Source organism: Hippoglossus hippoglossus, chromosome 10 (genome assembly GCF_009819705.1).
Source record: "Hippoglossus hippoglossus isolate fHipHip1 chromosome 10, fHipHip1.pri, whole genome shotgun sequence".
Lineage (NCBI taxonomy): Eukaryota > Metazoa > Chordata > Actinopteri > Pleuronectiformes > Pleuronectidae > Hippoglossus > Hippoglossus hippoglossus.
Genome location: NC_047160.1, coordinates 8,499,665 through 8,525,138, shown reverse-complemented (window position 1 = coordinate 8,525,138; position 25,474 = coordinate 8,499,665). Strand labels below are relative to the sequence as shown.

The following is a 25,474-nucleotide window of genomic DNA, read 5'->3' as shown; positions in this document are numbered from 1 at the left end:
ACACAAGAAGTGGCAGCTGCCAGAAAAATCCAGCCCATCTTTCACAGAGGCCTGCAGGATACATTCTAACTAGCCGACCATTATATAGGCAGTAGGCAGAGCAGAGACAGAGTGACCATGGCTGGAGCTATGTATGTTAGTCATAGCAGACATACTCAATTAACATATATTTAGATCACAGCAGTTGTCTAGAAACCTAGTAAAGGGACAAAAAGTATTAAAGTAAAATTATAGTTATATTTGAAAATAAATCGTCATGCCTTCTTATCCACTTTGATGATCATTGTCAGTACAAGATTTTCGTTTTTTCCATTGTTTACATATAATCCCATTAGTTTTGGTTTCACATCGCAATTACAGAGCACACTAAAGAATATTTGTATGACATACGTACGTTGTGTCGTCATCACCTACATGTCCTGCATCTACCGATACTTGACACCCCCGTTTGTCGACGGGGGTGCGTCGGACGTCAGCATGATTTTAATACTGTTATTGTATTAACTAACTTTTTTTGAATGAAAGTCAATAAAAAAAGTGGCATTTCCATTTAAATGTAAAAATGTATGAATCAGTTTTCTTTTAGTAAAAGTTGTTTCCACTGTAATATTATTATGGTATTACAACCAGTATCATCAACTTCTTGTCTTTCAAACATTATATTGTCGGAGGTGAACACTGTAAGCGATCCTCTGAGCCTGAGCAACTCCATTTCTTAACTGAAAACTGACTAAACTGAAAAGTCAGAAGGTCAAGACCAAACAAGGTGGGTGTGAAAGTGCCCTTATTCTGAGCTTATAAGTCCAGAATGAATCTATGAGAGTGTTAATAAGTATAGTACTATACAGTATAAATGCAAAATCTGCTCAAATAAAAAGGCATACTATGATCACGAACTTTGATTTAAAGCTTAAATATGGTCTGTCTTTTAAATGTTTTTACAATGGCCTGCTCCATTTTGGGGATATTTCTGCATATGCAAGTTGTTTCTTTCCCTGTAGAGAAAAAAGCTCATTTGATCGACAATGGATGAGAAGAAAATTATGAATCTATACATTATTTGTTGGGTTTTTCCAAGTCACCTTGATTGAATTGGCTCAGTTTAAAAAAAACAAAAACATAAAACAATGATATAAGTCACACATGATCCTCAAGACACCAGTCAACAGAAATCAGCCGTATGTTGACAAAGCAGCGAGATGACAACCTCTAATCAGGTCTGAATAATGTATTGGCTTATGGATGAGAGTAAACACCTGCCTGCCTGGTTTCCTTTGTGTCTAACCCTGAATGTCACATTGTTGAGTACATATAAGATCTAACCACAAATGTTTGAGTGTATAGGAATGACCAAGTGATTATTCATTTTTGATTGCATGTAGGAATAAACAAGTATCAATTTCTATGTATTAATCACGTTTGTATTTTATGAAATCGCTTCTTTGATTACTAAATAAGCGGACATAGTGTAAAATATATTGACAAACTGCCAGTTACGTTAGTCGATCTCCTGTGTGGAAGGCTTTGGCCTTGGTCTGGCACAAGACAGAACTGATGCCGTCAGAAAATCCCTCAGTTAAGTGCGAGATTTCAACAGCAGAATTCTTAAGTTTCATTGTTTGTACCCAAATAGTGAATTTGCACAATAGTTTACAAATAATTAAATTGCAAATATGACTGAAAAATACGAATATGGGAAGATGTCAAGGACCTTTAAACATGGGAAGGACCTGGGCTACATAGCCTTCATTCTATTGTACTGTGAATAGGTAATTATGAGAAATGGAAATGTACAATTTCAAGCAAACATTTGTGTTCAGTAAAAAGTACAAGTAGTCAACAATAACGACTGCAGTGAAAGTTATCAGTGGAAATAATACACGGATATACTGCAACGCATCAAAGCTTGTGGGGTTTTTTCTTAAAGAAATCCCACAGGCTCATGAGGCGTCATCACTTTACCTAACACAAGGTGATATTCTTCTGTGTTGACTTAAGATCAGAAAATGCCTTTATCCCTTTTATGAACCTGTCAAATTGCCATGAAAATAAACAGTGTTTTTCCCAAACAAAGGAAGCTGATGACTGTGGGTAAAACTATCTAAGCAGTAAGCACCCTGGGAGAACTATCCTAAACGACACAACTGATGCTGGATAACAAGCGCTGGAGAGCCCTGGGCCTGAAAACAGTCTCAAAACAGAAATCTGTGCATGTTGTGACATTAAACCATCCACCAATATTGCCCCCACTGTCCTCCAGTGGCAGCAGCACAACATGCTTTGAGTGATGATGGAAGGATAGAGATACTGGCCCTGATGATGGTATGAAAAAGAATGTACTCCCAAGAAAGCACAAACACAGATTTGCACATGCACGGGCATGCATGATCTGGCAAAACGCAGAGAATAATACTGTAAAACAGGATACACCAGTGAGTCAGAGAATTAACAGGCAGCCCTGTTCCTCCAGTGAACATGCAGCCTCCTGAAATAAAAGTGGAAATGGCTTTTGCAGGGAGCAAAGGAAACCCTCTCTACAGTTACATAAGAGAAAAGGCCCTGAGCCTCTCCGTCTCTCTCCCATAACACACACAGACACACAAAAACATGTAGCACGCTTATGCATACACCATCAACAGCAACAACAATACACGTACACACACACCTGACAGGCACAAACCCATTCTTTGGAAGAAACAGCCTAGGGAGGCTCTGTCACAGCCACCTGCTCAGATTCAGTCAGGCACCGACTATTTATCAGAGGCCACCGCATCCTTCAAAACAGCATTAACTGGTGGCTGCAAGTAAGTCACAGCAGATACGTGCCTGCACCCAGGCAGAGGAAGGATGAAGGATTCTAGGTCACCTGTGGCTCAGAGTGCAAACTGTACATACATGCAGTTATTTTTAGGGAGACCTACTCCCATGCTTTGTCTCACGGGGCTCTGAAATAAAACCCTGGGGTGAAACAAAATGCTACACTGCGTTTGACAGAGATATCACCAGCCGGCGTTTTTTTCATTCCCCAACAAATAATGAAGTCATTATTGCAGTGACTCAGAAGGGCATGTGAAGTGTGTGAGTGTTATGAGGAGGGTGTATCATACAGAGGATGCACATACAAACAGAATCTACGTGGTTGAATTACCATATAAGGGCCGGTGCTCCCCACGTGTGCATAAAAGAGTGTGCATGAGAAGTTCAACTCAACATTGTCCTTTTTCATCACTGCCGTGCTATTTGCCCAAATAGCCACTGCCTGCTGACTCATGCGTTCATAATAAATAGATGGCATTGCATAATGTGATTATGACCAGGCCGACCCAGGTTGGCCCAAACTTAATCATATAAGATTTCTGTTGAAACTCTTAAGCTGCATGAAGCACTTAATAAGACAGTCCCCCACCCTTCTGACAAGTTGACAGCAGAGCTTCGGGCACAGCATTAGTAACACAGGAAACTGTCCTCTCATCTACATAGGAATTAACAAAGAGGAGAGGAGGAGAGGAGGAGAGGAGAGGAGAGAAGAGAAGAGAAGAGAAGAGAAGAGAAGAGAAGAGAAGAGAAGAGAAGAGAAGAGAAGAGAAGAGAAGAGAAGAAGAGAAGAAGAGAAGAAGAGAAGAAGAGGAGGGCAGTGGCTGGGAGAGAGAAACCATTTAAATGAAAGGGAGAAGAGAGGCGTCAGCATTAGCAGTTAATCCACTGCAGTGAGAATACTTTCTCTCTGCCTGCGGCCTCTAGGCTCCAGTCGTCATCCTAGTAGGACGACTGTAACGTACACTGCTCCATCACAAACAGAAGGTTCCATCCTGACATGAGAACCAACACCAAATAAACATTGCATGACTTACCAGCAATAAGACAGCAACACACAGATTTCATTTTGAAGCACCATCCATGGATATGACAACACTATAGCTGCGCTAACGTGTCATGTCATATTGTGTATTTACAGATTGTATAAACATAAATATATATATTTGCTACCTCAATGCTCAAGATGCACTCACGAATCCCAACATCTGAGCTCGCTACAAATGAACTTCCCTCGCCATTCAAACACACACACACAACATTTCCAGTGCTATGTGTCCACGTTCCCTACCCCAGGGGAGGGCCATGACACAAAAGTGCACACACATACACATTCACACACACACACACACACACAAAGGGAGCATCTCTCTTCCCCTCTCTGTTTCTCTCCCACCCCTTTTCTCTCTCTCACCCACACACTTTCTCTATTTAGCTCACACTTAAAAAGGCTGCCTAAAGATAGAAGCAAGAAGATGAACAGGAGCCAGCGAGTGTCATGGCAACAAAATGCGATGGCTCACAAACACTATTTAGACCAGCAAGAATAAAAAATCATAATCGCAGCCTAAATGCGGTAGTATCACCTCTTCAAAGACACAGTTTGCTAAGATTCTAATGCAAAGAACGTGCCAGCTCTGGAGGCCCGGGGCTCGTGATTCAACCGTTGAGTCGACGGCTTCTCCGTCATGAAAATCAACTAGTTATTGTACCTCAGATGTTGTGGTAAATCCTTGCTGACTCCTTGTAAACTGTTAGAATTTGAGTCTGTTGTAGAAAACACGAGCTCTGTCCACATGTCTTCACGCCACTATGTATATTCATTGTTTAAATAACACTGATCATTTTATTCTTTTAATACATTATTGGGAAATTAACCCTCTATCATCCTTATTGTGTATTTATATGTCTGAATGAAATGTGCTATAAAACATCACCATGATGCTTTTTGACGAACCAAAGACAAAAATTCTCATTAATAGCAATATAACAATTTTAAGTTTAGTATATATAAAGATGAAATGCTAATGCTTTGTGCAAGCACAGTGAGGAGGTGTAAAACAGAATTGATCGACCTCAGATGTTCAAAATGTTTTCCTGTTTTCTCAAGGGTTTAAACTTCACTCGGGAACAAAACTCAGTCTTTAAAATCTAAATAAATAATAGTGTGACATTTATCTTAACATTTATTGATATCAAACCAAAATTTTAAACTTGATATAATTTTGCCCATTACCAGTGGATGCAAGTTCACAGTGAATATTCAACGTAAACAGCATCGCAGTTCTGCAGCAATAGATGTCGGACACATCCCCACAAATGTTCACTACCCCGTCAGGATGCTTCAGAAAAACTCTGCATCTCCCTCCACTGGAAACCCCTGGAGGCCACTTGCACATCAAAGCGCAGATTCTGAAATGCCTGGTTTCACTTCCTGAGTAGTTTTACACCAACGTAATCTGAAGCTAATTTCACACAACCGACAAAGCCCCCTGTTACACTTCTCACAGAATCCAGCACACCAGGTATATCGCAATGATATAACGTCAGCCCCCCCTTCCCACACACACACACACACACAACCTTCTGCTGCTTCACGTGCTCTCATCAGATAAATAAAAACATCAGAAATGTGAGGTGTCCGGATAACTCAGGATGAGTAATGGCCAAAGAGTAATGGGTGACATTAATCCACATGGCCGCCGTCTTCATGGATCAGCTCCTTCATTATCTGAAGGAGCACTGACCAGCGCTCTGTCATCTCCAAATTAGTAGTATCAGTGAAAGGTTATCGTCCTATTATCTCACATCTGCTCACGTTTCCATCAGGTAAACAAACTCAATGTGGCACGTACACTTTGTATGTGTATATATACGGACACCTTATATCATATACACAGTATTACACAGTGTTTTACAGTGTTAATACAGCGTAAAAGCAGTGACTTGGTCGATCTGTAAATGTGTGTGTGTGTGTGTGACCATGCAACTCACTATGTTGACCTGCAGTGGTTCTGAGCCAGGTCTCAACAGCCTCCTCCTCCTGCAGCTCCCGGAGTCTCCAGACCGCAAACGCACCGACGATGACAACTGACCCATATCTGCTCGGCGGACACGCAGACAGGCAATCAAATTAACAAACGCATGTCAATCACGAGCTTGCATGTTTGTTGTTAAATAAAATAAAAAGTCAAATAGTACCTGAGTGAGGCAGGAGCCGCGCCAAGGCCGCGAGTGTGCTGGGGGAAAGCGGCAGGGAGCTGCACCGCTGGAGAGATGCCCGAAGTGGGGGCTCTAATGGTGACACACCCGGGGGGCGAGACAAGGCCTGAAGGGGACTGAGTAGTTAGGGCATATCCTAGATTCTAAACAGAGTTACTTTGATGCACAAACTCCTCTGCCCTTCACAATAATAAAAAGCCTTCTTGCTGCCTTGCCCCCTTTTTTTGCAGTGAATTAAAGTATTTCACATTCAGCTAGTCTATTCTGGTGCATCGGTCAGTGTGTGCATGCCCTGCAGCAGATCATGAGACCATACATCATGCCAACCAGGCGGTCTCTCAGGTTAAAATGAACTGACTCTGAGTTAGGGCAATGTGAGGTAGAGCTTATGGGAGCGATGAGGCAGAAAATTGGCCACAGAGAGAGACTGAGAGTGAGGGAGTGAGAGAAAGAGAGGCCACAAAGACGGAAAGAAAGAGTGTGAGAAGGGGAGAAGAAAACGAGAGAGGGAGAGGGGGAAGTGAGCTGATGGAAAAGTGGCATTCAGAGTCCAGAAATACAGGCCTCTATAAATGGGCCAGAGCATGCATGCATTGTTGCAGCTAACAGTAAGCAGTGTATAAATACTGGGTTAGCACTGGGCTGCCCTTCAAAGTCCGTAGTGTGTGTGTGATTCATTATGGGCTTGGGTTGTATTTATCGGTGATTTGCTGTAGACTACAAGTGAAACTCTGTGCTCCTACTTTGATTTTTGCAACATCGGGATGTGATGTATGAGTCAGTGTCAATGTGTATTTGGATATTTGTGGGACTGCTTATTTGCCGCCGTTGTGTCAGTGTTTGTGCGTTTGCTTTCAGCGATGCATGAACGCCTGTGTTTGCTATTTGGCATCTTACTCTGTGGTCCATCTCCATGGACTGCGTCTCCCTAGTAACACTGGTCTCTATGACAGAGCAGGGCCTGGGGCGAGCGGCCACCCGTCTCTGCCCCGGGGGATGCCGCATGGTGGGAGCAGGCCTGCGTCTCCTCCGACACAGCGATCCGACCTCACTGTAGTGGCTGTAGAGATCTTGGTCCTGGTTGGGCCTCCCAAGGTCCAGGACAGCCGAGGCCGGGCGAGGACGAGGGCGGGGGTGCTTGTGATGTACAGAGGTCCTCTCTGTGCTAGAGTGGGGCACGGCCGAGCCCGGCTGTCTTACACTGCAGTCTGTCTGGCTGGCAATCTGCTCACACAGCTGTGATTGGCACAGACACTCAGCAGTTTGCAACAATGCATTTCTTGTGCAAGAAATTGGGAGGAATACCTCTATAGATTCAACAAAAAATATTGAGCATTTCAATTCAGTAATTTCAATGCATCAGTAGCTCGCCACAAGTGCTAATACCGCGTTTTAATTACCTCTTGTGTTTTCGTTATGTTTGGAAGTTAGCAGGATTGAACAAGGAAGAACTTTTAGTCCACGAATTATTTCCCTCTCTTTAACATTGTGAGACAGGGCGTCTTACAACATAATATGTCATGGATCTTGGTGAAAAATGCAATTTGGTGCGGATGAGAATTTACTAGTGTCAAGTGAATTTACAGTAAATGTGGTTTCATAAGGAGACTGTTGGGCCTATGCAAAGGTGACTGCTCTCTGTGTGCACTTTTGAAAATGTTCCTGAATTTCCTAAGAAATAATTCAAAGATCTTGATGAAAGATCGATGAAAAAATCAGACCTATTTGGAGGACTGATATCTATGAGTGAATTTGTTGCTGCTTGATTGAATTTAAGGGGACAGTTGGGCCTTGGTGGAGGTATGCGCTCCACTGAGTGCCATTCTAGTTACAGTTAAATTTCAGTGAAGATGAAATAAATACAACATACTGGTGGATTTGATTTGTAAACAGTCTGATTTTCCTGGTGCTGTCACGTCTCTTAAATTATGGTAAAACTGCACACCTCACCCAAAACATTCACACAGCCCTCTCCCCTTGCATAATAGACCCTTACTAAAAGGGTGCTGAGTATTCAGATGTCACATCTCATTTTGTCATTAGCAGTTAGGGCAAACATGTCCTGACTCGGTGTGACTAGGAGGAAGATGACTAATGCCTCCACTGGAGTGAGAGGGGAAGGGTGTCGTCATGAAGCTCAGACGTCACGAAGCTCAAGGGCTACCGCGGGTCACATATAGCCGGCTCTGTGGGAAATCGGGTTTCCTTGCATGCTACAGGAGGCCGACTGAGCAGGAAAGAACAAACTGCTCCAGCTCCATGTTGTCCGCCATTGTGACCACTGACTATTTCCTCTTCTCTCCAACAGATGGGGCAACAGGACAACTGTAGAGTAGGTGCCCATTTCATGTCCTCACAGGCTGGCATGTTAGTTTCTCCCTGGCATTTACTGAACCACACCTAGGACTTATATCATGAGTAACAGCTCTGACACCCAGCTCGGATTTTTTTTAGTTTGGGGTTGATGATTTTAAGAAGCAATCTAATGATGCTGGTTAAAACAGTTACATAAATGATAGTTTGAGCATTTATGCAATAATTACATGATGCATGCCTATGGGGATGTTAATGATGTTGAAAGAGCCTGCAATGAAATGTGGTTATAGCATTTAAATGTGAGGCAAATATTATTTTCTTACATAGGAAACACAACAGCAGTTTGGCAATACACATAACTGACTTATTTACCAAATCAGTTTATTAAAATGCACTGGCTGTTAATTAATGCAGCTCATTTTCTATTTAAAGTTACATACCTTAAATATTTCCTCTGTGGAATCTGATGCGGGCACGCTATTGGTTGTACTCTCTTTATCACCTTGTTGTGATTTCACATTCACTTCCTGTATCTGGTGGGAGTCAGGTGGAGCATCCTTGGAATCCTGCTCATTTCCTGTCTGTCCCTCTACCTTTCCCTCTTGACAGAGACAGGGTAATGGATCTCTTTTAACCCCTGTTACGTCTTTAGACTCTGTGTTTGGACATGACTGATGGATGTGATTCTCTACTATGGCTGTGGACGTGTGGTTTGCCTCTCCATCTATATGTTTGTCTGTACCCTCAGAGCTCTGGAGGCCATTGACAGCTTGAGATCTTGGGCATGCCCTAAAGGCTTTCAGGACCACCTTAGGGGATCGTCCCCCTGTCGCAGGCACTGTAGCCTCGCTTTCAAAGCAACTGGAGTGTAAGGATTTAGTGTTCACTGGTGACGACGGGTTAGGCTGGGATGTTGGAAGCCCTTCGCTGTGAAGTGTCAGGGACACACTGTGAATGTTGTCCACTGTGCGCTGTGGAGCCCTCGGGGAGCTCATCGGAGTCGTCTCTCCCTCTGGAGGCGAAAAGGAACGAGATGTCGTCCGCCATTTTCTGGCCGTCTCTGCTACGCTGTTGAAAAACTTGAACAGGCCACCAAAGTGCCCCTTGGTGTCGGAGTGTTTCGGGGGCGGAGGTTGACAGTCTCTGACAATCTCAAAGTCTACAGAGCCATAGTCTGAGTCCATGGTTTTGTCCAGAGAGGGGAGTTCAGAGTCAAAGCTCTCTGAGTAAACAGGGTTGGCCTTCCCCAAAAGAGAAATCCTCCTCAGGTAACTCCACACATCTTTGTGCCTCCTCCCTCTCCCCTGGTGGTTGCGCAGGCTCCCCTTGATGCTGGGCTCTTCATAGCCTGAAGCTGTTTTGTTACAGTTGTTTGAATTGTTGTGGCTTCTTTTGGTATAGGAAACTCTTTCAGATGATTTACAACCATTCTGAGTCACAGCCTCTCCTGTCACAGTGGGCTGATGGCTGTCCAAAGTAGCTGAGAAGTCAATATCTTCAAACGAGCAGTCAAATTCGGCAGTGTAGCCAGCATACGAGTGCCGCTTGCCACGGTGTCGTAGCGGGCCCCTACTGGACTGCTGTGGAGTGCCAATGTCCCCACAGAAAGACTCCTCGTCAACCAACGAGCTGCTGAACTTTGCTGTTGACAGTTTCCCTGCCTTGCCCCTGAACACAGAGGGCGACTTGAGCTTCTTGAAGGAGCGAACTTTGTCAGCAAATGAGAGTTTAGGGATGGAAGCCTCCCCGGGCAAGATCATGGAGTGGGGTCGCCTCTCCAGCTCGGACATAGCTCTCTTTCGATTCAAGATCTTCCAGATGCCGCCCGGGGCACGGGGCCTCCGGTTGACCTCCTGTCTGTCCTTGACAGGGGACTGAGAAGAGGCAGCTTGGGTCCCTCCCTGCCCCTCCGCAGGCACTGGCCCAGGCTCCTGAATATAAACACTGCTTGTCTCATTCTCCACATCCAGAGAAACACTAAACACTCGGTTGACAAACCCATTAGGGTTGTTGCTCTCAGGGGCAGGGTTGTCTGTCTGTTCCATCCTCTCTCATGCTACAGTGTCAGCTATCAGCTCCAATGGACATCATGTCTCGGGCCGCTCTCACGCTCTCTCAAACACCTGGAGAAACAAAACCACATTTTAAATCAGTGAGTTGACGTTAAACTGACGGCCTTGTCATTTTATATCAGGCTCATTCTGTCAGAAATGCAAACTACCTTACAATAAACATTCTGAGTGGACGGTCTGAAAAATGTTATCTAAACAGGAGGTCAAATGTTCAGGGATGAGATAAGAAGCGTTATTCAAAACTGCTGAAAGCATTAAAGCTCTCATTTCGTGACTCTCGGACATGGACTTTGTACCATGAGTCAACAGCCACAAACAGCCAATAACCCCCCCCACCTCCCCTTGCCTTATATTTAATCCACATTATCCAAAGTAATTATTTGAGACGCAGTCCCCCTTCCACCATTTAAACAGGGAGGCTACGTTGCCATGGAAACGCTCGCTACAGAGGCGTCTGGTTATTTCAGGCCTGCTCCGGCTGTGACATCATCACAGCTCAGATAAGCGCCCTCTGAGGAAGAAGATGCTGGGCAAGGAGCTGCACTACTACATGTTAATTACCCCCCCATTTCATAATCCCTTTAATGTGCTGCTGCAGCATCTTGTGTAATTTGGGCCCTTCAGCATCTATCTTTGTTGGTGCCTGACATCATCAGTAAGGATGTGCCTCCATTAGGCTGGCCTTTTTTTGTAGAATGTCACAATTGCATGTATGTGTTTTTTACCGATAAGCTGTTTTAGAATACTATGAAAAGACAGCACTTATTGATAACAAAGTATATTTATTAAGGGATGAGAGGCTCTGATCATATATAATTGCTCTTTTTTTATCATGTAAATATTACATATCGTGTCTCTTAAACAACACTCCAGTTATTCCATTACCTAGAATGGGATTTTTTCATAGATTAAAATAGACTGCTCGGTATTTAATAGATACAAGTAACTAAAATACACATAAACATAAATATATTTTTGTTATTTGGCTTCCACAGGCGAATATGCAGTGTGACAAAGCGTTAGCTCTTGTTTCCATATAAAACCTCAAAGTCACTTCAAAGTCACATCAAAGCGACGTTAGCTCTGTCAGATATCTACCAGCTTCAACTTGGGCTGGGCGTCAAAAACGTACCTTTCATTTTTTTTTTTAATGGCGTCAATAAAAATTAACGTTAACGTCGCAGCAGGTTGGAAGAGTCACTTGAAGGATATTCATTAATGGGTTATTTAGAACGTAGTTCACGTTTTTAAATGACAGATTAACAGCACGCACACGTTACGCGTTAATATTCAGTGACTTCCTAAACTTGCGTATGAAGTTGAGCTCGTTAAAAACTAAACTGTCGCTCATGTAACCGGTTCAACTTTGAGAGTAAAGCTGTAAACTCACCTTCTGGAATCTTCCTCCGGTTAAACGGGCATCGCCGCTGCCGTCCGTCCTTAAAGTGAGGGAAACCTCCGCCTGTAACTTCTCCGGTGTTCTTCAGAGGCTTTAACTTATATCCATGGGGAAAGTGTGGAGTTGTGTTGCGGACAGCGACTCCTTCCTAGATCACATGTGTTCAGCTGTAAACTCGGTGAAGCTCTCTCATCAAACTGAGAGAAACTCCCCGGGTAGGTTAGCGACAGACCGGTGAACTCTTGCCCTGCGAGCTGCTGCAGACCCGAGGCACTGATCTGTGATAGAGTCCCACAGAAACACACACACACACACACACACACACACACACACACTCACACTCACACACACACACACACACTCGCACGCCCTTCTATCTTAGTGAGGACACTCATTGGCAGAATGCATTCCCTAACTCCCTAACCCTACACCATCACAAACAGAACTTGACTTTTTAGCACTTTTGTAAACATATGGATTTGCCAGGTGATCCGAATATTACAAATTCCACATCGCTAACCCCATTTTTATAGAACTCGCTCGCGCTGCCTCACCTGTGTCTGTGGGCTTGTAGCACTCATTTGAACCCCAACCTTAACCCTTACCCTAAGCTTAACCATCACAACTAACCTAACCTTAACCTGATTCTAACCCTAACCTTATAACCAAGTCTTAATCTTCAAGTCCTAATCTTCTGGAAGTTGTGAGGGCTGACCAAAATGTCCTCTTTGATCCATTGATTGTGGACAGCGTTTAACCAAAACCTTGTCCCTAACCTCAACCATGGCCAACTCATGCCTAACCCTAACTTACCACTAGCCTCAACCAGGAGCTCAGAAACAACGTTTTGCCTCATTCGTACAGGCTTTGGTCCCCAGGATGTCTACTGGTCCTGACAAGGTTTTATGCTGGAAAAGGTTCTCAAGAGGTAAACAAAACACACACACACACACAATGCAATACTGAATTCAAAGTGTCTTTAGATAAAGCAACTTTACAGGAAAGTTGACTTAACTACATTACTTTAATCTCGAGTTGTTTCCTGTATTTTTAATCCTATTTAAAAATCAAAATGCAAATTTCCAGAGCCATCACAGCATACAGTATATTTAGCGTATACTTTTTGCTGTGTGTGTATTTATGGTGAAGCACTTATTATTTCTAAAGGAACATCAGTGAATACAAATGATTGACTGAACTCTGGTCTCACTAGCTGATCCTCCTTTGGGATTTGCGTTGAATGTGAAAATCCTTCTATTGAAATGGCACAATGGGGAGAGGGAGTTCATCGAGGAGGGGGGGCGACTGAAGGAATTCACAAAAACTAAACAGCTCCACAGCTCCACAGCTCCATAGCCGTGAAAGAGGAGATGGTGGACGAAGGGGCCTAAATTTAAACATTTCCTCTTTGTCCTGTTTTGGGCCCATTGTCATCTCGTGGCGTTTCTCCCTTCTGCGCAGGAAGGAGTGGATCTGACATCAACGCTCTCAGGCTGACAATGCCAGGAAGTCTGTCTGACTGTATGTAAATATCTCTATGTGTCCATGCTTCCCTTGCTTGCCCGTGGAGCCGCTCTCCTCTCGCTGGCCCTCTGCGTGCAGCGGCTCTCAGCACTTGAGGCTGTAGGAGTAGTCGTAGTAGAAGCAACAATGGTGACGTAAACACTACCCCATAACTCATCCGCAACTGTCACTGTGAATTACAGCAACCTCATCTTCAAATGACCTCTTCCTCTGATGGAGCATCTTTTTTTTTTTTTTTTTTTCACAGTCTTCACAGTCAGACCTAATGAGCTTGTTTTTTTTTTTATTTATATACACACATACACCTATATATTGGTCCATTTCAGATTTTTACGTCTGTCATTCCTCGTTTGTCCTGCCTCTTGTCCTCATAGTTTTGCGTTGACTCGCTGTTTGCTACTCTCCTTCACTTCCCCTTCCCTCATTTTCTTCCCTCCCTCCCTCCCTTACTCACTCACTTCCTCAGAACCCCAAGCAGTCTTCCTGCCATCCTCCCCCCCATCACAAAAGACATCCTGGCTCAAACGGTCCAAAATGTTTCAGTTCAGATCTGGTTTATTCAGACAACCTCTTATCTTTGGGAAAATATATTCATCCAAACATTTCGTGTGAAGGACAGAAAGCACGAGAGGGAAAAGAGAGAGAGAGAGAGGGAGCGGTGAATGGCGGGAGAAGAGATTACAGATTTATGCACTCTCGACCAGCTGGGCCAAATGTCTGAAATGATAAGTTGTTGTTGATGTCTGGCGAGCCGTGGATGTTACGGCGAGTTCACTTTTGCTGCCTGTTTTCACTGCAAGTGTTGAACACGCCGTGAACAGAGCTCTTTTTGAAATGATGTCATCGCCGGCTTCTCGTCTGCAGAACAATCGGCCTCTTCCTCCTCTTCCTATGACACAGTCCCCACCGGGCTGGGTTTTGGTGGAGATTACTGGAGACAAACACTCAGTTTAGGGCCCAGCTGTAATTATTTCACCAGTCTTTGTCAGAAGCTGCTGAGTGAAAACAGGCTGCTGTGAAAAAGCCGGCCAGACAGGGCGGGAGGGAGGGGGAGGCAGATATGTTGTGATATCAAATGAAAGGCTTACTAAAGCCTGGGAACTGAACCCAGGAGGTGTAACTCGTGTGAGAGCAGCTGGGATTTCAGTCAATGTTTCGTTTGCAGGTGTTTGGGGCCATCAGGGCTAAAACACGGCAAAATTGCTGCATATGTCCATGTCTCCATAGAGGGAGCATGTAAACACTATGGCTCCTAATACACTGGCGAGTTAAAGTACCCCGGCACACGACCACATACAAATTAAAAATACTTTTGGTATGAAATATGCCCCAGGTAGTATGTGTGCCTGCAGTGGTCCAAGAGAGTTTGAATTTCACTGACATTCCTGACATTCCCTCAGCACTGACCTGCATACTTCCCCGGCCTGGCTGCACATGGCACTATCCCCCTAGAACACACACACACACACACACACACACACACACACACACACACACACACACACACACACACACACACACACACACACACACACACACACACACACACACACACTCATCCTGCCTCTTCACAGTCACCCCGAGCACAACTGCAATCGGTTTGAGATAATCAATCAGTTTGGGATAATCAATCAGTTTGGGCTGGGTCACGGACCAACATGCAAACACACACATGGACTCAAACATACATATCTGCACACACATGCAAGAATGTTGGTCTGAAGGGGAAGATTTCGCTAAACACATCTCACAGTCATCTGAGAGAGGGACAGGACAGAGGGAATGTGTGTTTAAGTGTGTGTGTGTGTGTGCCATGAGCTTTCAGCTGGGGGACTTTCGGCCATTATCGGGATGAATCTGAAAACAGGAAGGCGAGTTCGAATAAACAAGACAAGAGGAAGACGACCACAGTTCTACTTCCTGTTTTAGAGCGGGAGAGGAAACAGCAGATTTTTTAGGAATTCAAATCAGAGGCAACACTCCAGAAAGACCATGCTCGTAACATATGAAATGCTCTCACTTCAACAAAATTGGTAGCATTTATAGATATATGTGATTAGGCTTCATGGATTTAGTTGTTTTTGTGGCACTACTTGCTTTTTGTCATATCTGTTTTTATAAGTGATTTTATCACAGCAGATTTTGCAGCCTTCCTTTGAGTGAATGTTGCCATCACATGGGAGATCAGGCAGATGTTCGCCTTTCACGGTTTATCTGCTTCTGTGTCTCGCTATCCAGGCCCTGCTGGGCTGAGCTGGACTTGACTGTGTTTGTGGGTCAGCAGCAGTGAGGGAAACGTAGCCTGGCACACACAAAACACCATTTCCTCTCATCTGGCTGCCTCCAGCTTCTTCAGGCAGAGCACAGTCTGCGATTGGGGAAAGGAAAAAACCCAGGGGACGGGGGTGATGAAGGGTGGGATCCCAGTCAGCTGATGGGGGATATTTAACGGAGAGGAACAAAAGGAGATAAGGTTTTGCAAATCATGCTGCGTCTTCTTGACACAATGTGTCAGTATTGCTAATGGTTGAGATCTAAGGTGAGAGTCTACACAGTTAGTCATGTGATTGATTGTAAACTGGCATTCCTCTCACTGATTTGTCACTGAGAAGGCTGCTTTAGAGTTGTCTGTTTTATCTCTGTGATGAATGCTGACCTCTGACCACATCATTGTCTCTGGTCAGTGTCCTCTGTGCTGGTCAGGCCGTAAAAATAGTGCTTTATAGGCCATTTTTAGATGTAGATGGGGGAATTGCCACACCATTAGGTTCTTCAGTTATAACTGGATGCAATCTCTCTCTCCGTCCCTCTCCCTCCATTTTCCTCTGTCCTCTCTACAGCTCCTTTACCATGTCCTAGTTAAAGGCTGAGGAATATGCATGCAGCTCTCTGCTCATTCCCTGGCTGTGTACTCCTCTGCCTTATCACCAGGAGAGGGAGCAAAAGAGGGAGGGAGGCTGTCATTTTATAAGTTCACATTGTTGAACAAATAGCATAGCCAAAATAATCTATCCACCCGAAATCTTAGTATTTCTCTCGAACATCCTCTCTACTCATGTCTGAACTAGTCCACATTTAAAAAAAAAATGTATGTTTGTTGCAAGACAGCATTCTGATCGTCTATGATTCAGTCAGGAACCGCCAATGCATACAATGCATACAATGCCTATATACTGTAGTAATAATACATCTCCAGGCCCCCTCGCAACCCTCAAAGGATGAACAATATAGACAATGGATGTGTGGATGGATGGACGGATGGAAAATATGTAATGTTGAATAAATGTCCACACCTTTTAAACTTTTAAACTATTAAAATGGTTCAATGCTGCAAACAGGTCTCTTGAATCATATGTATAAAAGACAAGAAAGCCAGGTATAAGACAACTTACAGGTTTTAGAGCAAATGAGTGCATATAGGCATAATACAGTATGAGCCGAGGGCTGCTGGTCCTCACTGGTCATCTCAAAGGTCTCCATGTGTCCACCCACAGCTTCATCTTAAATACCCGTTGAAAAAATGTATGCTATATCGTTTTATGCATGCATGATTTAATTTACCTTCTACCGACAGGTTATTTATCTCCTCCACGGCTTTCAACAAAAAAGTGACCAAATCTTTTAATAAACTTTATCGTTACGCCTTTTCCAATTCCCTCTGAATATCCTCCTCAGCAAAAACACCCAGGAGAGCCCCCCCCCCCCCCCCCCCCCCCCCCCCCCACACACACACATTATCACGCCTGGTGGGGGTTTGAGTGATGTAACAGCCATGTAGAGGTTGTTAGAATTCCCAAGCATCGAAACGAAGACATAAACTCAGATGGAGAGAGACTCCTAGTGGAGGTATCTGGAACTGTTCTCTTCATTAATTTCCCGATAGAAGATAAATGTCTGTTTGTTTTTTTTATAGAATTTGATGTATGTCTTTAAATTGAACTGAGCAGTTTTGCATTCAAGGCCACCTCTCACAGTATCATGAGCTCATGCAGCCAACACTTGTAGTCTATGTGGGACTTCCTGGGTAATGGATTTTAGGCACCAATCAGCAGTTAGACCCCTCCACCACATGATGGCACTCTGGCTCTTTCGGTGGCTGTAACTGCACCCTGCGAGTGGGATAGTGGATTACAAGACAATCCTTTATTATTAACAATCAGATACATCATACATTTGAGAATATTGTCTATTTCAGGAGTAATACCACACAGGCAAATCCAGGTTTCAGGGGAATCAAACTGATAGAGGAATTGATCGAAAATGATGAACTGAAATTGACCAAATTTGCTATGAGGATTTTAATTAACTGCCAGAGTTCTGAGGCATAGTTCACTCTCTCATTGAATAATTTGCTACTATTAGATGGGCTCAGGGAGAAATTGCTTGCAGATCTGAGAAAAGTGGGTGTGCCTGTGCCCTGCAACGGTCTGCACCAGAATTAAGGCCCAGTAATAATGACAGCGGCGTCCTGAGGCTTCAGGCTCATCTCTGTGTGATGAAGGTGCAGCTACATGTGCAGTAATCCCTCAGTAACAGCCAGTCATATGTGGAACCAGGAATCCTTCTCTATTGGGCTTCAGCCCTTAGCCGTGTGTCAATCAATGGATCATGGTCATACTGCTGAAGCCGTGACCGAAGATACACTTTTTTGAGAAAATGTGCCTTGGGCTGAAAAGTAATTTGGTGTGAAAGTAAAGAATTAGACCTCCGAGATGTGGCTAGCAGTAAAGGTAGATGTGATTAAAGCTACAGGCATCGATTGGATCTCCGTTACAAGGCACAGAGCTCCGGGATTTTCTGCAGAATAACAGAATCACTCTATGCAATTTCATGATTTTCCACTGTGACAATGTGAGATGATTTCATTTGCGTTAAACATTTGCAAAGAGGTTCTATTGAGATGAAGACAAAAATCGTGATCAGACACTTTTGTTGGTCATTTCCATTCAATCTGAGGATGGCTCAATTATATAAATTATTAAGTTAGGTAATGACTTGGTTTAAATTAAAAGCTACGAGTCAAGTGTAACTTTCTCATTTATTATTCAGTGGAGCGCGTCGTCCTTGCTTAAAGGCTCGAAGAGGCTTTTTAATCTGTGTATGGGAGACATACATCTGTCTCTGCTCCAGTCAGTCAATAAGAGGTGAAGTCAGTCCAAATGGCGTTCATGTGTCTTTTACGTTTCCTAGGTTGTTTTTCCATCTTACCCGAGTGCACGCTCATTATTCATGCGTGCTTATTGAGACTACGGAGAAAGAGGTGCTACGGTTATTAGGGGGGAAACTGTTGAAGAGGTGAGAGACTGGCACTCCGAGCTGAAGACACTTTTTCTTTCATGTTAGCAGCTGTCCGAGTCCAAAATGGCCAATTACCATCATTTCTCTGCTGTTGGTGGTATTGTTAGTGAGACAGTAAGAGAGAGAGAGAGAGAGAGAGAGAGAGAGAGAGAGGGAGAGAGAGAGGGAGAGAGAGAGAGAGAGAGCTGCGGAGGGAACCAAGAGCAGATGAGGTACGGGCAGCTGAAATAAGTCGGAAAATAAAACCCTATTTCCAAAGCGTGGAAAATGGAAATCAGACAACATCCACCATGACAGAAGGTGAATTCATCATCTGCAAAAGGAAATAGATTCAATTAGATGGGTCCCTCTGGTGTGTACATATATAGAGATTGTTTTTATGGTAATGATTGTAATTGCAATGTCCTTTCACATTGATTATGCAGTGTAAATAAGCAGAGAAACGCATTGTGACAATAAATGCAACATATGTAGGCATAAACAGCAACCCACAACCACATGTATATACAGTATGTAGCTACACATACTGTATGGAAAGAAAAAAAGAAAGAAAGAAAGAAAGAAAGAAAGAAAGAAAGAAAGAAAGAAAGAAAATACATTGTCTGCATATTCAAGTCTGTATATATGTGCGCATGTGTTATTATTATCGAGAGTGAGATGAAGATGGAGTTTTCCCCAGAGACTCCTCCACTGATGTGTTTCTCAGTGTCTCAGTCTGATCTTTGCCAGGAGGTAAATGCTGTTAGAGCTTGAAAGATTCCGTGCGAATTATTTCTTATGGGACATATATGATATTCACTTACAAACAGCATGATGTTTTTATCACATTTTCCTCACAGTCTAAAAAGCTAATCAATCAGATACGATCAAAGTCACGTACGGCGAATGCTTAGAAGGCAAATATCACTGGATTATTTCCCAACTCCTCCGATCTTTCGGCCAGCGAACACGGCGACAAAAAACATCAGCAGCTTCCACCACAGGCAAGGTCTGTGTGAAGGAGCATTTCTCAGTTTAGGTTAGATGAAGGGTTGCCTGGTGTCTTTTCATCAGGATTTATAATGCAGTGCACAGTATTACATGTGGGTGGCTTAGGTTGCTACTGAAAAGGAATATAGAGTCTGTTTTCTGACCTTTCATTCGACTGGCTAGACCTCACCAACAAACTGACATCAATATGTCTGACAGGAGGGAAAAGAGAGAAACACGGCGTTCGAGCGACAGAGTATGATTGGGGAGTTAAAGCAAACAGTGGCAGAGGGGTTTGAAAACACCTGTATGGGAGAGCGATGGTGTCGGACTAAGGACAAGGTTGTGCAGACGTGAATGATAATATTACAGGGGAAAAAAAATAATTAATGATAGCAGATGAAACGTTCTTTTTTTGAGACCATGTTCGTTCTCATTCCAGGTCCTCGTTTTCATCTGATTAATTCTAGCGTGGCTCGGCCCGGTCTGTGATGATAACAATGAGGGTTGCATGTCTCACTGCCTCCATCTGTCCCACTAGAACATGTCTGGGAACGCATCATCACCAGAACACCAGAACGGTTAATCTGCCTTATTTACTTGTCCCCAATATGGCTGCTTCATCACACACGCCGTTTGTCCTCCAGGATAAATATTTCCCCAGCGTCCGTGCGCACTAAATGTTGATTTATCCTCGGCCTGTTAAACCGGCCAATCTGCATATGGCGTGTTTGTGTTTTGTGGGGATGCGTCCACTGTGACAACATATACTATAATTATCATCTAAGGGTGACAGCAGAGCTGGACACCCAGCGGGTGTGTGTGTGTGTGGGTGTGTGTGTGAACTGAGATGTCACTTTGCCCTGCGCATTGACAAGACGTATCATCTCGTGTGGGGCTGATTTAATAGGAGAACAATTTAATGTTGTCTGATTTCATTGTAATGAACAAGATCTCATCTCGTTTTACCCTCCTCAAAGTGAGAGGAATAAAGGCGGGAAGTCGGAGAGCAAGAGGGAATAAGAAAGAGATGAAGATCTGGTTCGTCGTCTAACTATTTATGTTGCTGAAACAAAGAGAATTTGGAGCAGGCCATTTAACTTAATGCTCTCTCTTCTTTGCTAATGGTCTAAAGATAATTAGTAATACTAATCAAAACACTTGTGCCTCCTCTTCCCCGGTGTGTCATCTTCCCTCAGGGCCATAGTAAACTGTCTATTGCTATGAAGGGCGCTCACTTGTTCCTTTTATGTTTCCACTGGATAGACATGAGAACAATCAAATGCATTCCCCATCTGCCCTGTTTATTGCCGCGGCCTAATATCTCCGATTTGTTATTTTTGTTTCAGTCACCAAGCAACACGTAAAGACTCTGAAATCACCAACGCGTTTTCCTTATTAAGAAAATATATCAACCTATCTTAACTGGGTAGATGCAAATTGGTTTAAACCAAGTATCTGGCATTAGCAGGAGAGCGAGTATTATAGTGATTTTTTCTCACTGGCTCTATAGTTCAGCTCAGCACTAAGACAGTCAATTAATTAATTGATTGACCAATTAACAGAGAACTAATGGCACTCAGTTTCCCATCATATACCAGCATACCACTGTCAACGCCCAACAGTCCCTTTGAATTCATCCAGCTGCACCAAAGTTCACACACTCATAGATATCAGCCCCCAAAATGATTTTTGTCATCAACATTTTTGAATTGTATAAAAAAAATGCCATATCTCACAATGTTAATGAAAACATGGATCCACCCCCTGATCCAGATACACACCAACATTTAATTGGTTCCTCCCTGAGCCATAATGCATCCTCCCACCAAGTTTCATGGTAATCTGTTCAGTTGTTTTGGGGTAATCTTGCTTACAAAAAACAAACAAACAGGGTTGTCGGAGGGAATTATTTTCTTATTCGCACAAAAGTTATTAAATAATTATTAGCTTGTCTGTAGTTCATATTATTTTTTTTATTATTTTCAAACAAGTCCAACATGATATATTTTGGCTAAACTACAAAGAAAGACATCAAAACAACCGATCCTCACTTTATTATGATATCAAGTGACAAATCATCACATTTGAATTTCTGAAATCAAATAACCTGCGACATGTCTTCTTGATAAAAGACTTGCTGTCTCGCTGTTTATATATTTTATGTTAAAGGTTCAGTGTGTAGAATTTAGTGACATCTAGTGGACATCTTCCAAACATTGAAAGAGAACCTGTGGTAGCCTTCAGTTGTCATAAAAACTCAAAAGGTCCAGTTTGGACGACTGTAATGTTTTTTTTCAATATATAAAGGGCTCATTCTAGGGTAAAGGAAACAACAACTCGTACAATTTAGATTATTACACATTAGTGAAAACATCACTAGGATTATTTTAGATTTAATTTCTGCCAATAGATTCCTTTCACCTAAATCTTACACACTGGACCTCTAATTCATTTACAAAACAATGTTTCAGCTGAATTTGTAAACCCGTTTTTAATTATTAGTCAGACAAAATAACTCCTTTTGAAGACCTTAATTTGTGCTCTCTGGGTTCTGCATTTTCTTTTTTGGGACAATTTATGGGTTGAACAAATTTCTATTAAAAACTCAAAGAATAAAAATATAAAGCCATGACGACCACTCAAAACACAGTGCAGTTTTGCCATTCACACACACACACATTCAAACAGTGCATCTATGTGCCGCACTTTCTCTGTTACACATCACACACACTGTTGGCATAGTCATCAAGGTTTTGCCAATTTGGGGTTCAGCGTCTTTGCCAATGGACACTTTGGCAAACGGCAAGGAAAAGCCAGGAATCGAACCAACGAACTTCTTGTTAATTGACAACCACCTGAGCCACAGCGGGTGTGGTGCATTGAGTGAAACATCAGCATGGTAAAATGCTCACAGATGAGAAACAGCATTATTACAATAGTGTGTAAAGGCAGATTAATAACCAACAGCTGAATTATGAGCCTCAAACATGTAAGTACATGCAAAGGAGAGGAAGCAGAAGAAGAAAACAGTATCTGGTGTCTGTGTAGGATTTTATCTGTATTCTACCTTTACTCACTTTAATTGTCGCCTGTCCTGGATTATAGATCAATTATTTTGTCCTTAGAGCTGAGAGCATTGAGTGGAATCTGGTGGTGAAAAGAGCCATTTTACACATCTTTGATTGAACAAAGTCAAAGTATTTTCATTTTAGAGATCTGAACCAAGTGGAAATTGTGGAATCCAAGTATATTTTCACAACAGGAGACTCTAATGGGGTGTCAGCAGGGCTTGTAGTTTACTGGGCCGTGCATTTAGACTTTACTTCTTGTTCCTAAGAACACACATTTTCCTGAGTGCACCTTGATGTAAGATGAAGCTCATGCAGCGAGACAACCTGCAAATCCAGAATACTTCTCTTTCTCTTCACCATGTGTTTCGGATGGGAACTAGCACCTGTGTAGTTATAGCTGCACTGTCAGAATGGAGTCATGTTAAGTTCACTGTACTGTCTTAGTTTGGTAGCATAGTGAGGCACAAATCAATGTTGTTGTTTTTTTATTTTGTCCTTCCAATGCTATTATTGCAGAAGTTTTGTCAAGGAAATATTGAATATTATTATTAAAGTAAAATAAGTTAAATACAAATTATACTGGCCAAGAATGGTCTGTCTGTTTCACCCAGTTTTTGTTGCGTACACTGCTTCTGAGATCATGTCATATGTTATATCGGTTATTTAGATCTTGCATCTATGAAACTTTAAACAGTTTTTCAAATATTTCAAAACTAAATTGATCATTTTGTCTTTATTTGCGCAACACGGTGGTACAGTGGATAGGGCCACAAGAGGGTTCCTAGTTCGAATCTGGATTTGGGAATTTGAGTTTTCTCTGCTTCCTCCCACAGTCCAAAGACATGCAGACTCTAAACTGATAGGTGTGAATGGTTGTTTGTCTGTGTATGTCGGCCCTGTGATGGACAAGTGACCTGTCCGGGGTGTCCCTCGCCTCTCATCCAATGTCAGCTCGGACTGACTCCATTACATTACATTACATTTAGCTGACGCTTTTATCCAAAGCGACTTACAATAAGTGCATTCAACCATGAGGGTACAAGCCCAGAACAACAAGAATCAAGGAAGTACAATTTCTTCAAGAAAGCCAAACCACAAAGTGCTATAAGTAAGTGCCATTTAAGTGCTACTAAATTGTTAGTTTAAATTTTTATTCAAGGTACAGTCGGACCCACCACGACCCCTAAATAAAGGTCTAGATTGATTGGTGGGTGATGAATCAAGTTTCTATGTGCAATGTGAAAGGTATCATGTAGTGACAAACGCTAGTAGCTCATTGTTCTGGTTTTCAGGGCACATATTACCATATTCCATCGTATTTATATTCAACCGTATTCAGCAGACCTTCCATTAAACACTCCAGCTCTGATACTCTACATTTTGTCTCTGACAGTGTTAACAACTACCTGGTGCAAAATGTTAAAACAGATACAATAACAATAATGTGAATGAAAGGACTGTGTGGTCAGTGGTGGTCATGCCAGTGCACATAGGAGCAAGTCATTTTTAGCAGCAGCGGGAGCAGCAGTTGCAGTCACATCAGTGTTGTGTTTTTTTTCCAAGAGTGGGTATTGACACGGCTCCAAAGAATTAATTTACCTCACTAGAGAAATACATTATTATTCATGAGTCACCTTTGCAGCAAAAATCACTGATCATCCAAAAAGCTGTTGAGGGCTAAGCCAGGATCAAAACACAACAAGACAGTGAGGGTGGCTGTGACTCGCGATCCCTGGAGAGAAAGCAACCTTGATGGGTTTCAGACACTGCTGGTGTCTGACAGGGTTGTTTGGTCTCTCCCTGGTGCCCTTATTCATGAGGCTTCTTCAAAAAGCAAGGATCAAACTACCCCGGTGCACCTCGTGCTTGATGGCAGAAAATTATATCTAAATAAAATATGAAAACCGAGTGAGCTTGAAAGTTTTTTTTTGTTGGCTGTTCATTGTCAGAAATGTGCACAGTATGTGACAACTGAAGAGGCACCATTTGTGCATTTGAAATCCAAAGGGGGAGAAATTGCTAATTTGAAATCTCATGCATATTCAGATACTAGGTAGGGCAACCTCACTCTTGAAGATGTTTCAGGATGTTCTCATCTGTGCACGAACCCAAGGAGAGGGTTCATGTGTTTCTTCCTTTTTAACATGTGCTTTTGGCAACTGATGATCCCCCCCCCACAGCCAACTCAGCTGTGGTATGTGTGTTGGAACTGGTGCTTGATAAGAAAAATGGTCTTAAATAATGAAAAAGATGTTATTCCTCATTTAGTTTGTCATCTAAACTCTTCAGCACGAGAGAGGATAGGGCGCCCCTGCAGCTGCTGTGATTATGTGCAATATGCACGCATCGTTTGTGTGTGTTTGTGTGTGTGTAATCCAGCCGCACGTGTTTGCGTGCCCACATTTGTATGTGTGGGTGTGTGTCCCTCTGAGACAGGATTACGTGTAGATAGAGTTTTCAGAGTCGAACTGTTCTCTCAGAGAAAGAGACCCCTGACTCTCTGAGAGATCGGAGAAGCAGGGCTCCGAGTGCAGAGCCCCGCTCCTCTCAGCAACATTACAGTAAATACTGTGGGACCTCTGGATACAATGCTGTACTCTCAGGGCTGTGTTTCTCATATTTAATTCAGCCCGGATCTTCTCTTTCTCCAAGTGGTGAATCTGTTAATGGAGAAATACAAAGAGAGATGCTACCTTTTGCCTCCATCGCTCCCCAATCACTGTAGGTGTCAGGCTTCAAAACACTGCCGAAACAAACATGCCCTGTGGAGCATGTGAGGGATGAGC

At 43.0% G+C, this 25,474-nt stretch overlaps 1 protein-coding gene across 6 annotated transcripts in view; it reads right to left on the bottom strand.

Moving 5' to 3' along the window:
* The window catches only part of LOC117769645 (rho guanine nucleotide exchange factor 9), a 46,438-nt gene extending 34,334 nt beyond the window's left edge, over positions 1 to 12,104 (bottom strand). For 2 of the 6 annotated variants that reach the window (XM_034598692.1, XM_034598697.1), the window contains exons 1-5: positions 11,815 to 12,103; positions 8,793 to 10,475; positions 6,934 to 7,272; positions 6,016 to 6,142; positions 5,809 to 5,915 (exon numbers count right to left, since the gene is read on the bottom strand). In XM_034598692.1, coding sequence (XP_034454583.1) covers positions 5,809 to 5,915; positions 6,016 to 6,142; positions 6,934 to 7,272; positions 8,793 to 10,397 — 2,178 coding nt within the window. In that variant the 5' untranslated portion in view covers positions 10,398 to 10,475; positions 11,815 to 12,103. Of the gene's footprint in view, positions 1 to 5,808; positions 5,916 to 6,015; positions 6,143 to 6,933; positions 7,273 to 8,792; positions 10,476 to 11,814 lie in introns of all 6 variants that reach the window. The other 4 variants (XM_034598696.1, XM_034598698.1, XM_034598693.1 and 1 more) reach the window with 3 other exon arrangements.
* Between the last annotated feature and the right edge of the window lie 13,370 nt (positions 12,105 to 25,474).